This window comes from Mytilus californianus, unplaced genomic scaffold (genome assembly GCF_021869535.1).
Source record: "Mytilus californianus isolate M0D057914Y unplaced genomic scaffold, xbMytCali1.0.p SCAF_5, whole genome shotgun sequence".
Lineage (NCBI taxonomy): Eukaryota > Metazoa > Mollusca > Bivalvia > Mytilida > Mytilidae > Mytilus > Mytilus californianus.
In genome coordinates, this window is record NW_026262701.1 from 70,771,357 (window position 1) to 70,785,075 (window position 13,719).

The 13,719-nt window shown below is 31.8% G+C and overlaps 3 protein-coding genes across 8 annotated transcripts in view; 2 read left to right on the top strand and 1 right to left on the bottom strand.

Annotated features, from left to right (window-relative positions):
* The window catches only part of LOC127701324 (mitochondrial ribosome-associated GTPase 2-like), a 560,717-nt gene that overhangs the window by 238,495 nt on the left and 308,503 nt on the right, over positions 1 to 13,719 (top strand). The window lies entirely within an intron of this gene.
* The window catches only part of LOC127701261 (interaptin-like), a 42,012-nt gene that overhangs the window by 26,064 nt on the left and 2,229 nt on the right, over positions 1 to 13,719 (top strand). For 3 of the 6 annotated variants that reach the window (XM_052205086.1, XM_052205089.1, XM_052205091.1), the window contains 3 exons: positions 3,346 to 3,369; positions 7,758 to 7,781; positions 11,386 to 11,558. In XM_052205086.1, coding sequence (XP_052061046.1) covers positions 3,346 to 3,369; positions 7,758 to 7,781; positions 11,386 to 11,558 — 221 coding nt within the window. The remainder of the gene's footprint in view (positions 1 to 3,345; positions 3,370 to 7,757; positions 7,782 to 11,385; positions 11,559 to 13,719) is intronic. The other 3 variants (XM_052205088.1, XM_052205087.1, XM_052205090.1) reach the window with 3 other exon arrangements.
* Positions 2,605 to 7,751, bottom strand: LOC127701365 (sodium/calcium exchanger regulatory protein 1-like). The gene is made up of 4 exons (XM_052205261.1): positions 7,484 to 7,751; positions 6,376 to 6,548; positions 3,073 to 3,186; positions 2,605 to 2,696 (listed from the first exon to the last, which is right to left on the bottom strand). The coding sequence occupies exons 1-4, from the start codon at positions 7,554 to 7,556 to the stop codon at positions 2,634 to 2,636; spliced, it is 423 nt and encodes a 140-aa protein (XP_052061221.1). The 5' UTR covers positions 7,557 to 7,751; the 3' UTR covers positions 2,605 to 2,633.

Consider the following 13,719-nt stretch of genomic DNA (forward strand, 5'->3'; position numbering starts at 1 on the left):
GAAAAATGAAAAGTTGAGCAAAATATAAACAAATCCTACCCACCTATTTACCATATTTTTCTAACAAAGAAAACCATAAATATACTATTACATATATATTTTTGTTTGACCTTAGATAGTTTGAAAACGTTTTCAATATAATTTTATTGAGTAGGCGCTGGAAAATTGGATTAATTTGTATATATGTACGTTTAACGCAATTTCTTTTTATTTGAAATTCTACGTTGCGATTGAAGGAAAAATAATATGATAAATAAATTTCAACTAAAGTTTTCCAGAAGGTTCCGCAGTTCTGCAGTTCCTTGCTTTCATAACTATAATATAATTCGTTCTTGTAATTTTAACCAGAAAACTTGAAAGGGTTTTCCTATAATTTTTATGGAGTTAAAACTTACTACACTGCTGAGATAGGGAATACATTCTGAAAGCATGCATGCTATCCCTAGTTCTGTTGCGCTCTGCACAAGGACGAGCCTTGTAGACCTCACTAAAAGGGATTTCTTGTACATTTACTAGCGAGTTGAATTGCTTCACTGCTGAGTAAACAAAAACCATTCAAACAAGTAAAGAATTGAAATATCAATGACCACATTTAACACTTTTACAATAATACATATGAAGTTAATTATTTTTGTTTGATCTGAAATTATTTTCTATACCAAAGATTTAATCTCGCCATTTACCCAACACAATGAAGGAGTTAAGGCATTGGCGGGAATTTAACGTTTTCTCAACATACCATAATATCTTAATGGGATAAAACTTAAAATTAATCTGATGTTTTAAAAAATTTCAAGTGTACAATCTTGAGATAACCTTAGTGTGTACTGATACATTCCACTTGGACTTTTATCTTTGTTGAACACGAATCATAAATAAAATTCACATATCAATGACATGGGAACTAAATTAAAAAGGAAGAAGCTTAAATCAATGCGTTTCAAGAAGGTAAGATTTATATGATCATAGGTATGCCTGTACGGTCACAAGGACAAAATCTTATCTGTGAATGTTCTGTACTAATTTCATAAATTGTTTAATCATTACAAAAAAATACTATTGTGGTCTTCGACAGGTTTTTGGTTGCTCTTTTATTTTTGCTATTCTATGTCACATGTTCAATAGCTGCTATACAATAGATTCTTGCATATGATTTAAACATCAACCGAACAAGGCCTGAGCAATACCTTATAATGCGCTCGCTGTCGAGAAGTTCAAGAAACAACATTGTTGACAAAAGTTGTTATAATCGTTATTTGTAGAGGAACATTTTTTAATAACCTAATATCAATGATTCGTGGTTATTGTTGCCTTTAGGTTTTGCGTAGCGTAACAAGTGGTCATTCGTTACCGACGTGTAGAACAGAAGAAACGGAAAAAAAATATAACAAAATTCGAGCGATGTAGTCCCTATAAAAAGCCCTTATCATTAAGCTCTAATTTCAAAAGTTCTAAAGCAGGTCGAGTATTGATTAATATCATAAGCAAATAAAATTTTAAAGCATGAAGTAGTATATTTAAATGAAATTGTGCCAATCATGAAGCAATAAAAATTGTAAAACATAATTTCAACCCCGTCATTTTGCGTCCCTAACTGCATGTCGGGAACAATTGAAACTGCTTATATTTGATAAAATTCAAATATTTTAATAAAACTTCAATATGATGACTAAAGAGTTTGATATATGTCAATGAGACAGCAACCGAAAAAAATGAAAACCAAAAAGACAGCTAGAAGTTAACAATCCCCACCCCCCCCCCCCCCCCCCCCCCCACCCCCGAAACAAAGTACTTAATCAGAGCTTATACTGAATTTCCTGGTAAAACATGGGCAGCCATAATTATAAACTTCAAATTAAAAAACACAGACTAACATTAACTCAAATTAAATAACAGATTAGACGTAATTCTTGTATACAGCTTGTCGCCTTCTTGTAAATTTAATCGGATTAATTTGTAAATAAAATATAACAATCAAAGTTTAGAGAAGAAAAATTAAATTTGGGGTCCCAGTTATAACAAAAGAAGAATATTTCATTTTAGAAACTAAATTAGATTTATTATTAATCATACACATTCATGTGAAAATTCGTATCTTGTTGAAGTTGATCAACATTTTAGAACTTTATTTTGTAGAACTTTTTGGAATTTTCAAAACAGGCTATACTGTTGCCTGATATTTTACAGAATAAGATGTCTATTCCAGTCCTTTATATATCACTTACTTTGTGTGTATATGTATAGGCCAAGCAATGTTTATTTTTAGTTTTGTTTGATATTTGTATGTGTATGTCTTTGTTCTGTGTATTGAACTGTCCTTTATATATATCTGTGTTCTGTGTATTGAACTGTCCTATATATATATGATATATGAAATGTGCATTTCTCTTTTACTTGTCTTTCGAGTTGTCTATAATGTTTGAAAATGCGAAGTAAGCACATGTATTAGTTTTTTGTTTTGATTTGTCTTTGCTATTTGAAAGTGTGTACTGTGTTTCGAGGTATATCGGTATTTTTTACTTGTTCCTTGAACATAGTCGTTTTTTTTAGCTCTAGTAGACAATGCAGACAGATTCGACAAGAAAATAAAGTAGAAAAAGGGGGAAAAAGCCAGATTTTTATTCAGTTATAAATTATGGTGTATATCGTTTAAATGTTCGAACTGTGGTAAGGTTTTTCCCTAATGCTTCCAGAGTCTGAAAATACAAAAACAAATAGAAAAATGCATAAAAATGTACATGAACACATAAATTGTCTCGTAAAACGTGATTGATTTATATTTTCTTTATATAAAATATTTATTTCTATAGATATAGTCAGAAAAACATTATGTAAATCTGGGGAAAATTTTTTTTTTCTAAATTGAATAGATTTATTATAAAATTAATTTTAATAAGCGCTAAAATAGGTTGCCATGATATTTCGTCCAAGTTAGAAGCACGTCACTTTGATAACATTTGAGCCCAGTAAATACAGCACTAGTATCAAATCGAAGAAGGTTACAACATATTTTTTTAATTTCCACACATAAAATGCTAACAATATTGTTCATAAGCATATGTAAAGTCTTACAATTGTCATAGTGTCGTCATCAACACGTGACCGTGTTATTTTCGATTCCACTTCGCCCGGTTTAAAACCTTTTTGGTAATGTACTAGATCATCTCCTTCCACGGCAAACGTTGACTGAAAAATATCAAAACAAAAATCGTAGTTTCTGTTTAAAAATTTAATGGGGTATCGAAGAAGAACGTTTTTCACGTGTGCTTTGTTTTACATCAAAAGCACGGAAATTGTGCTGATTTATATTTTCATACCCCTCTTTTTTTGATTTTTTAAATTCAGCAAGAACAGCGGTACAAGGAAATAGTAAATATATATTGTTTTTTTTTTGGCTATGTTTGAGAGTGCTATGGCTTTGCATGGTCATCTGGTTTCAGCTTATGAATCAAAAGTGGCACTTAAAATCATACTTTAGCAACATTTGAAGTGTCTTAAATGTACCATTTTGTTTAATTTATTCATCATAATTTCATACAACAGATGAATACCTTTGAGAGTAATAGATAAATGAGTTCATCAAAATGTAATAAACAGACATGTTTCATACATGTTTTACTGTTTTACGATCATAGTTTTATTTATTCTTATTATACTGAACAGTTTATGAGATGCTAATCTGTTTGTTTGTATATAATATATACAATATATGTAAGTAAATTCGACAACTACTAGAAATGTGACCATGGGAAACGATGAATTTTCTCACATTACTTAAGCCAATACCGTCAAACGCTAATTTTTGGGTCCAAAATTGTCAAACATTGAGCATTTTGAGAGACATTTCACATTTACTACTTTATTACTTATAAACGATTTATAAAACAAAATGTTATTAAAGATCATAATACCCATTTGACATTTTCTTTCAAAAACTTGACCGCCTTGAAGAAATTAAAAATCAAAACTTTACTACGTGTAGTACTTTGTACTAACAAAAATATTGTTAGATTAATCTATTAATCATATAGCGAAGCATTGGGAGTTAAATTCAAAACCACTGAAGATCGCAGACACATTTTAAAGAGGAATTCTGCTGTAAACAGTTTGGCGAGTATCTTTTATTCCTAAACTTCATTCGTAATATTAAGATATATGAAAATTGTACGAACGCTGAGAGCTTAATTTATATATAAACGATTAAGTTAGGAAAGGTCTGTTACAAATCATGTTATTAGTGACCACTGAGCTGGGCTAGCTTTTAAATTTTGTTTTCGATATGTTCTCTTTTTACTTTTCCAATTGTTTCGTTTAGCATTAATATCAAAGGGTAGAGATGTCACACAATTTCTCCTGTATTAAAACTGTCTAATGCGAGTTACTGTACTTTTTCCATTCCTAAATGCATATTTGATCATTATTTTCACCGGCAGCTGTAAAGTTTCATTCGGTTTTTCCACAACATTAGCTTAACGATTCATGTCGTATTTCTAATTTGTTGTACGTCCGCTAATTCGTGTGTTTTCTTTTTTAACTGTTTTCAGGTTCTCTTTTATGCTAACCTTGCAAAATTGGTCTTTGTTTAATATTGAGGCTCGCGTACGGTGACTTGCAGATTTTCAATATCTTAAGTTGTGTATTGGCCTTCTTGTATAGTTGTTTCATTTACATTCATACCCCGTTTCCTGTTGCATTTGTTTTTTTTTTCGTTATGAGCTGATTTTTCTATGGTTGTTTTCTCCTTTTTACTTATTTTGTGCAATGGTTATTTTTTTTAGGTATTCTTTGCTTTGAGTTTTCTTGCATTGGCGGATTCAGGGGTGGGACGTAGAGGGTATATGCCCTCCCCTTTGATCGGAATAAATATATTTTTTGGCCAAAAATTAGCAACATATTTTTTCGCCTCGCTTCAATGGGCGGTATATATGGTTTATATTCCGTTTTGTGGAATACCGCCCTCCTTTCAATATTCCTTGATCCGGCCCTGTCTTTGTCTACTGTCAATTGTGGGTTTCGTTTTGTTGTCTCATAACTCATTACAATATACGTTACATATCTCGAAACATTTATGTTTAATCAAAGCTTTATTCAAGTTCATTGCAGTACAGAGACACATAAATTGCATCAGAATAAAACACATTTTATATTCCCTTTCAAATATTGACAAAAAAATATATGAAGCAGTATTAAAACCAATCGATTAACTTTCTCAAAGTTGATTCCTCAAAAAGATCTTTGTCGAATGATAAATCAAACATACCGTTTAAACAACGTGCGAAGATATCGAAATATTGTTTGATTTAGATTAGGGCGAGATAATGGAAACTTGAAAATGTTGATACAATGAGTTTGCTTGTATTATATATTATCCATAAAAACGATCTTGTTTCCTTCGGGACTTTAAAGTATAACATTTAAATATATCAAGATATAACGATTTAAGATAATGTCATTTAAAGTTTTGTGATATGAATTGGCATTTATCTGTACTAGATTTGAAAATAAGGTCAGAACCACCCGACAAATGGCTTTTGATAATATTAACGTCATTAACACGTAACATTTTCCATTATCATTGGATAAAACAAAATGGCAAAGACACATCTATTCATTGTATTGTGATGGTATCGGACAGACAATTTTCTGTTATTAAATGTAATTATGATTTTCATCTGGAATGAATTTTGAACGTTCATTTTAATTGCATGATTTGATTTAATATCAAAATAAATGGCATTTAATGGTATCAACACAAGTATAAAAACCTGCACATTTAAATGAACTTGGATTGAAATTAAAAAAAAAAAACACAAGGAGACCAATAAAACCCCAAGTCTAAGAAGAGCAGACGACAATATGACTAAAATAAAAATGATAAACACCAGTCTACAAGCTTGAAATGCACAAACTTTAATGAATCTCTTATCCTTTTGTTTGGTGTGGTACTCTAAAGAAAATATATCTATCTATTCCTGGTCACGAGTACATTTAAGAACACGTTTTTCAATAAATTGTTACTAGCAAAACGGACAAGAATCACATGTGCAGGGAGCGACGGAAGGATTTGGATGGCAATGGGGTGAAACATGTTTCATCCACCATTTCACTGTGGATAATCCGATAACTTTTTGGAAATCCTATTTACGCCAATGTGTTCCGGAATATTGAATACAATTTAAACTTCTATTCAAGGATTCTTACATTTATTTCCCTGTTTCACTTAACTTGCTGTTTTTGTTATGTTGAATAGATGGTATTTTTTGCTAATAAAGCCAGATGTCTAGATGATCGTATTTCGCGAATTGCCTTTCAACATTTTAAGACTTGTAATATATCTGCTGGTTCATACGATAGCTACACTTAAAAGGAATTTACCTTGCATTTTCTGCCATCCAATGTTGTTTCGTCGAACTCTTCTCCAAGTTTGAATTTAAGATGAGCATTCTTAAATGTAGACGTTATTAGGAGTTCCCATAAATCATCGGTCTGTTTGATTTCTTCGCAGCTAGTTATACTGTTTCCTACTTTTCGAAGTATTATATTGACACCTGTAAAATTCAATGAAGAACAGCCAAAAGGTTACATAACATGCATGCATTATTGACCTCATTGACCCGAAAGGTTTGCATAGTTTAAAATCATTGTCAAAGAGTATAGGAAAACCCATGTTACTTTTCAAACGTATAAGTTTTGACTGTTGACTGTAGGAAATTTTTTTAGTGAATTAGGCGAGCAACTCATGACTATTAAAACGGATAAGGTTTCACTTTTCAAAGACCATACGTATAAAAAATTTATAGTAAGTAAAGTTTCCGTTATTATATTGGTATACAAATATACTATTATACGGACCATAGTATTAAAAATGTTATACAATTGAGAATGGAAACGGGGAATGTGTCAAAGAGACAACAACCAGACCAAAGAGCAGAAAAACATTATACCATTGAACATTCGATGGTTAATTATTAGTATTCACGTTAACTTTCTGTTACTATTGAACAATTAGTATCCACGTTAACTTTCTGTTACTATTGAACAATTAGTATTCACGTTTATTTCTGTTACTATTGAACAATTAGTATTCACGTTAACTTTCTGTTACTATTGAACATTCGATGGTTGATTATTAGTATTCACGTTAACTTTCTGTTACTATTGAACAATTAGTATTCATGTTAACTTTCTGTTACTATTGAACATTCAATGGTTATTTATTGGTATTTACGTTAACTTTCTGTTTAACTACATTTTGTCATACCGATTATTGCCGGCTATATTTTATATAGCTTAGTTGGCCAAATGGATAAAGTATAGGATGCCCAAATAGCCAGAGTGTAAATTCCCCTAAGGAACGATAGATTAAGTGCAAAAAATGCAATTCTAACATTATTGGACTCAATTGAAGACATTATATGTATTTATTTATGTAGATATTATATAAAAAAAACTGTATCGAATATTTTTCATATCGGTTACATACCCATAGTTTTCATATAGTCATCCCATTTGTTGTCACTGCTGTAAAGCTTCCAATGCCCTAAAAGTTTCGTCATACCTAGAATTTAGGAAGAATTATGCAGTTAAGTGAATTGACCTTGGATATGATTTTGTATGCTGCAGCTTCAAAAATAAATAAAAAAATGTGATGTTTTTGTTTTCATGTCAACACATTCTTTCAGCAAGCTGTTTGTGTTATGCTATATTTTTACTAACAGTATGCACTCAAAATAATTGTGATCACTTGTGTGTTTTAGCAAGTTAATCTTGTGCCTGGAAAGGTAAGCGCAACACTGATAAAGCATGTCTGACTGTAAGACCGCATGCGCGGAACTAACATTGTTTTCTGCTACCTACACGAATATTTAATAAATTGTGTGAATTCACCGATCTTAACCTCTTTTGATTTAAATTTTCCTCGATTTTTTTCTATTGTTTTTATATCTATGATTTAAATATTATTATTAAAAATCGCCTTGTTATGAGTGTCCCTTTTAAACATACTTGAATAACAAAAAAGTCGAACACTAATAAAACAAGCTTTCATATTTACTGACATGTTTTCCGTACTATGAATGAACGATAGTGTCCAACTTAATGCTTTTTTAGCGATCATTCAGCTATATATAAACTCTTACCTTCAGTCTAACGTAATGGAATGATTTTTATCAAAAAATCCTTGAGACGTTTTCAACAATTTTATAACTGTAAATATATGCACACCCTTTAGACTTACTTATCTAATCAACCTCTCATTAATTTTACAATTCAAGTTCATACTTACATTCGATTTATCATCAATCTTGAACTTTGATTATTTATAACCAATAGTTTTACAGTGTAGTTCATGTTTATTTCTCGTGTATTTTTAAATGTGAATGAGAAGTTTGAAAGTTGTATGATCTATATTTTGGTGAGGTATTGTTAAGGGAATCTCATATTACACAGTACTTAGTCGAAATCCAATACTTGAAAGAGTGTACAAGACACCCGAGGGAAAATTTCCAGTTTTTTTATCTGGCTTGTCGGAATTTTTGGTTAATTACGGACGAGTTTTTTTATTGCCAATGGAGACTTAGATACTTAATCGATTGTGACTGAGATTTTAATACTTGCATTTTCGGCGATGTTTGATTTTCTTACTCAACTGTCCAATTTACAACGCTCACAAAAAGTTACGAACACTTTTTAAAGATCAGCCACGAGATTAAGTGAGACAGGACAAGGACTATCTGTCTATAACAACCATGCAAAAAGCTATTAAAAAAAAACAGTCTGAGAACCACAATACAGCTTACAGAGTCTAGAACGAGGCGGAGACAATTATTAATATTAATATTCATAAATTTTTGCTTGTTCTTATATATTGTTTGGAATTAGTCAGTGGTTGATCAATGATTTTGCTAAAGGGGTCCCACCTTCTTATGTCGGTAAAAGTGAAATGTGTATTCATATAATTTTATTTTTATTATGTATTAACAATATGTGCTTCATCATAAAGGGTGAGTCCTATCTAATATTTTTAAATCATGACTGCTCCCAATCACATTGGCGGATTTAGAAAGGACTGACAAGGATAATAGTCTTTGTTTAGACTACTGTCAATGTAATGAGTGCACGGTCAAGACATCATGTACAATGCCCTGATGTAATGTTTAAATATGTGCATATTATGTAAATGTTCGATTTTATCAGTTTCCAATTAAAATATCGATTACAGTATTTGCATTGTACGTATAAGTCACAGATTTAAGTCATGGACGTAAAATGACCATGCCGTTTTGTATGAAATGCTATTTATATGTTTGTGTTAACTTTTATGTAAACTCGACCCATTCCAATAACTTTTGTGCACTGATGACAACAGGACAAATGGAATTGGATTTTTCTTTCTCCTGACAAGTCTGGGTCTTGATAATTTTTCTCCTCTTGGTCGACGGGACGGCCGCTCCGGCCAGCCTTTCCCCGGCTAACTCTAAAAACGAAGTATAATATTTCATAATGCCAATAAGACAATAATTACTTGAAATATATTAGAAAGGTTAAAGTCGTTGTATAATCTTCACCAGAATACAAGGAAGTCAGAACGGCTGTTGACAAAGCTTGCTGTTCTGTTTAAACCCAAATGGTTGAGGTGCTCTTAATTTTTTTTATAATTGGCCCCCAACCTTTAGGTCTCGAGTGTATATCTTATGAAGCGCACTGAAATCGGTATCATGTGTGTATGTTAATTCAAGCCAAAGAATGTCCTAGTTGAAGCGTTAACAAAATGAGTCAAAAGTAGTAATAAATGTGGCAAATTCGTTACAAAAAATATATAACTTAAAGGAAAAACGACACGGAGAACTCAAACTTCAACTGCTAATCCATTGATGCCGTATGTCTTCCGACTAAATTTTCGTCATCTTTTGTATTGCAGTTAGATCTGAGTTCTTTACAAAAATATTTGCTAAATTCAATTCAATACATCGACAATCAAGGTATCTTGAATTCACTGATGTGTGTCTGACGATATCTATGATAATTGACCTTCAAACTCCTCCGTTTCACGTATACATGTGCCAATTACACCCAAAAAGAAAGAAGGGGGAAAAAGACACACAAATATACAACGGAGAAAATGTTCGGGAGAAAAGAAAAAGTAAAGGGAAAATTCATAGTCAATGGACCATGACGGAGGAGGGGGGCCCATACCCCATAACCTTCATGGGAATCAGAGGTGTTAATGGCAGTACGCCTACCTTCTAAATATCATTGACGTTCCGTTAGCGGTTATCCTTAAACTGACTTTAACCCTGACGTCGACACCGGAAACAAGAGCACTAAAATATCGCCCTCGCGACTTCGTCAACGCTAGACAAAAACGAGAGGAAGTTACATGTCATAGAACCTAACCGAATGTTGACATATATAGAAGTAATGGTATAGATAAGTGTGTTGTGGTATATATTTTTTTACCTATTTGCACTGATGCATTATTTAAAGGCAACTCTTTGTAAATGTTGGCAACCCGTACTTAATTACATTCGTTCGTGTATGTATGACGTCATGGGATCTATAATAAAACGGCACTAACCTATAGTTAGGGTTTTTTAATGTGTGATGTTATTCTATAAATACGGACAAGAGAGATGAAATAGATTAAGACTCCAAATAGTAATTAATTTCTATAACGCAGAAAAGATATAACATAGAACATGTTTTAAATGTAGAAAACAAAGTGATTTGAGTCGTTAACAAAAATTATATTAACCTTAAAGGAAGTAGAAAAACAAACGTGCATCAATTGTAGTATGTTACAGCAAAGACATGCGAGAAAGCAATTTCACTGTTGACAAAGCAGAACTAGATAAAACGTTGTTCAAAGATAAAAAAAAAATCTCGTTCTTAATTATAATTAATGTTCTTGTTAACAACCAATAATTATATTATCAAAAGAAACACTTTGTCAGCGGAAGTGAAACTGACAATTATGGCAGGTTGTCACGATAAACATGTATATTTTAGTTCTTTGACAGGTGCTTCAGAGATAATTATTGATTACAAAAAGGTTTATTCCTTTTATAGATCAGCATCTGTTCAGCAATTTCCATGGAAACGGATAATGATCAAATCATAATCCAGAAATTCAAACAATTCTATTTGATTTGAATGAACGCGTTTATTAATGTATTGTTGGAATGTCATTGCTTTATTAATAATTCATCTAGGAAATTATGATTACTTACTTTAATATATATCTGTTTTGTTCCAGTAATTATATTATGAATATGTGAATCCTATACTATAGGTTAAAATACTATAATGTTCATATATCTTTTCGACAATATTGATAACATTGCTCGGCACAATTGATAAAACTGTCTCTTATTTTAAATTCTGTAGAAATTATACCAACAACCTAATCCAACGCCATTGGAAAATGCAACACAATTATACAGAAGTCAGCTAGCTGCTAGTTTACGTGCTTTCAAACCGAAAGAGTGGCCACCTTTGAATTCACAGGAGTTAGAAACGTCGTACCTTAGGTGCAAACCAATTAACTGCCAAAACGACAGGTAAGAATACGCATTTTTTTTTGTCGAAAAATATTAGGGTGTTATCATTATTTATAAATTTTGCATTATGATTGATTGAATGTACATCTAATTGCAAATGCATATCCAGGGCGATTGCATGTTAAACAGTAAACCAGTATTCGTCTGTATGTTTTGCAAGTTGAAATTTGGACTGCAATTGTCAAAAAAGAATACTTATTGTGACTAGGGATCTACATTTTGCCTTGTAATAGGTCACATATGGACCCCTCAAACACACACCCAAAGAGGTAGGCTCACAACATAAGGCACTGAATTCAACGTTCCTAATCCGACTTGACGTTTATGCGTATCTATACACCCAACACAGCCAAATGTACGCATACCAAAGTGTGCTTTATTTGTCGTCTGTTGATATAAAATATAAATGACCACTTCGATGGCATTAGAAAATAAAAGGTTGAGAGAACGAAACGTTGTTAGATATCTGACCACGTCAAGGGCATTTAAAATATACAGCAGAAAGAACGAAATTTTGCATAACGCATAAACCAGTACGAGGAAAGAACATTGGTTGATTGTTGATGCTTATCGTCTAATGGGAAATATTTCATGCATGTCCAGGACGAAATAATAACATGAATTAAAATATAGCACAGAAAGTATAACGTATTCAAAAGAGTATGAGAGTTGTTCCACAGAGACAGTTGTCGGGAATTGAATTTTAAAATTTAAATTTAAGATGAAAAGATTGAGGTACTAGTTGATTTTACAAATGATATGCCGGTACATGAATGCTCAGTACTTAATACTGCTAAAAATAAACTAATGTGTATAAATATTTGTGCATCATTGTTGCACTGCATTGGTCATGCAATTTTAATTCCATTCTCATTTTCAACACAATCATATACAATGATATATGTAATGTAATATACAATATGGATGTATAGTCTATGTTATAGAAAACGTCAATCGATACATGTACATATATTTATGTCATACATTGATATTACCACAATAGTCCCAGATGGCTAATTATCGCCTGTCTAGTGAAGTGTATAATCAGATACTGAATACCTTCATTATTTTATTATGATATAAGCATACATGTACGTAAGCTACAAATTGAAGTGCACACGACGTGTTCCTAGAATAACGTCTAATAGGTGTTATACAAACGAAAAGTTTTATGTAGACAAATGAATAAAGCATATCAATCCAGCTTCAATCACATTAATCATCAAATAGTTTGAAGGGCAACTTAATATGAAAGACTTTTTTCAAACATTAGTCATTAATTACAAGTTAATAATATGCAATCAATATAAATAGAGGAAGAAATACATATCGGGGCAATAAAAACCATATGTCTGAAAAACTGTGAAATACAATGGGCAAAATCGATGAAAAGACAAACAGATAAATGTACAAAACACTAATTTAGCCACACATATCCCAACAAAAACATACATGGAGTGAAGCCAGATCTTATTGAGGGTGAACAGTTCCTGCTCCGGCAGTGGTACACTTTGGGTTGCTCATGGCAAGTAAAAACCTTTATTTATGCATTTACCGAAGCACTGACTATGAATTGAAAGAAATCAGCGGGGTTTAACAGCACAAAAACAACGACACTAACCGATTATTAAATCAACGCCCAATGATATAAAAACAGTTGTTTCTTTTATTAAAGAGTCATTAGAACTGAGGAAAGGAGACCAATAACTGTTTTAAACATTATCTTATTATTGCTGAGTTTTTTCTTATGTTTGTTTTGCAATAAAGAATTATCATTCAAGACAAAGGATCCACTTATCAGTCATTGCAAAGTATCATTTAGTTTTTGATAAATAGAAAGGTATACGGCATAGATGTACACGAAACAACGATCTTTTAGAAAATCAATGTTATAATAAATGTATAAATAGAAGCGTGTGATAAGTGACGAACTTCGTCTTTTTAAACCATTGCTGTACGGTTTTCAGCGATTAGCTACAAACGAACAATCACAGAGCACTATTACAAAAGAAATGTGTTTTGAAATAAGCAGTCAATACAGCTAGTTTCGATGATTGCGTCACAGCTGTAACTTGAAGTATGAGGAATCTGTATAAATATCCGAGACATTAATCTCACGCGCAAACATGTATAATCATATGAGACATTAATCTCACGAGCA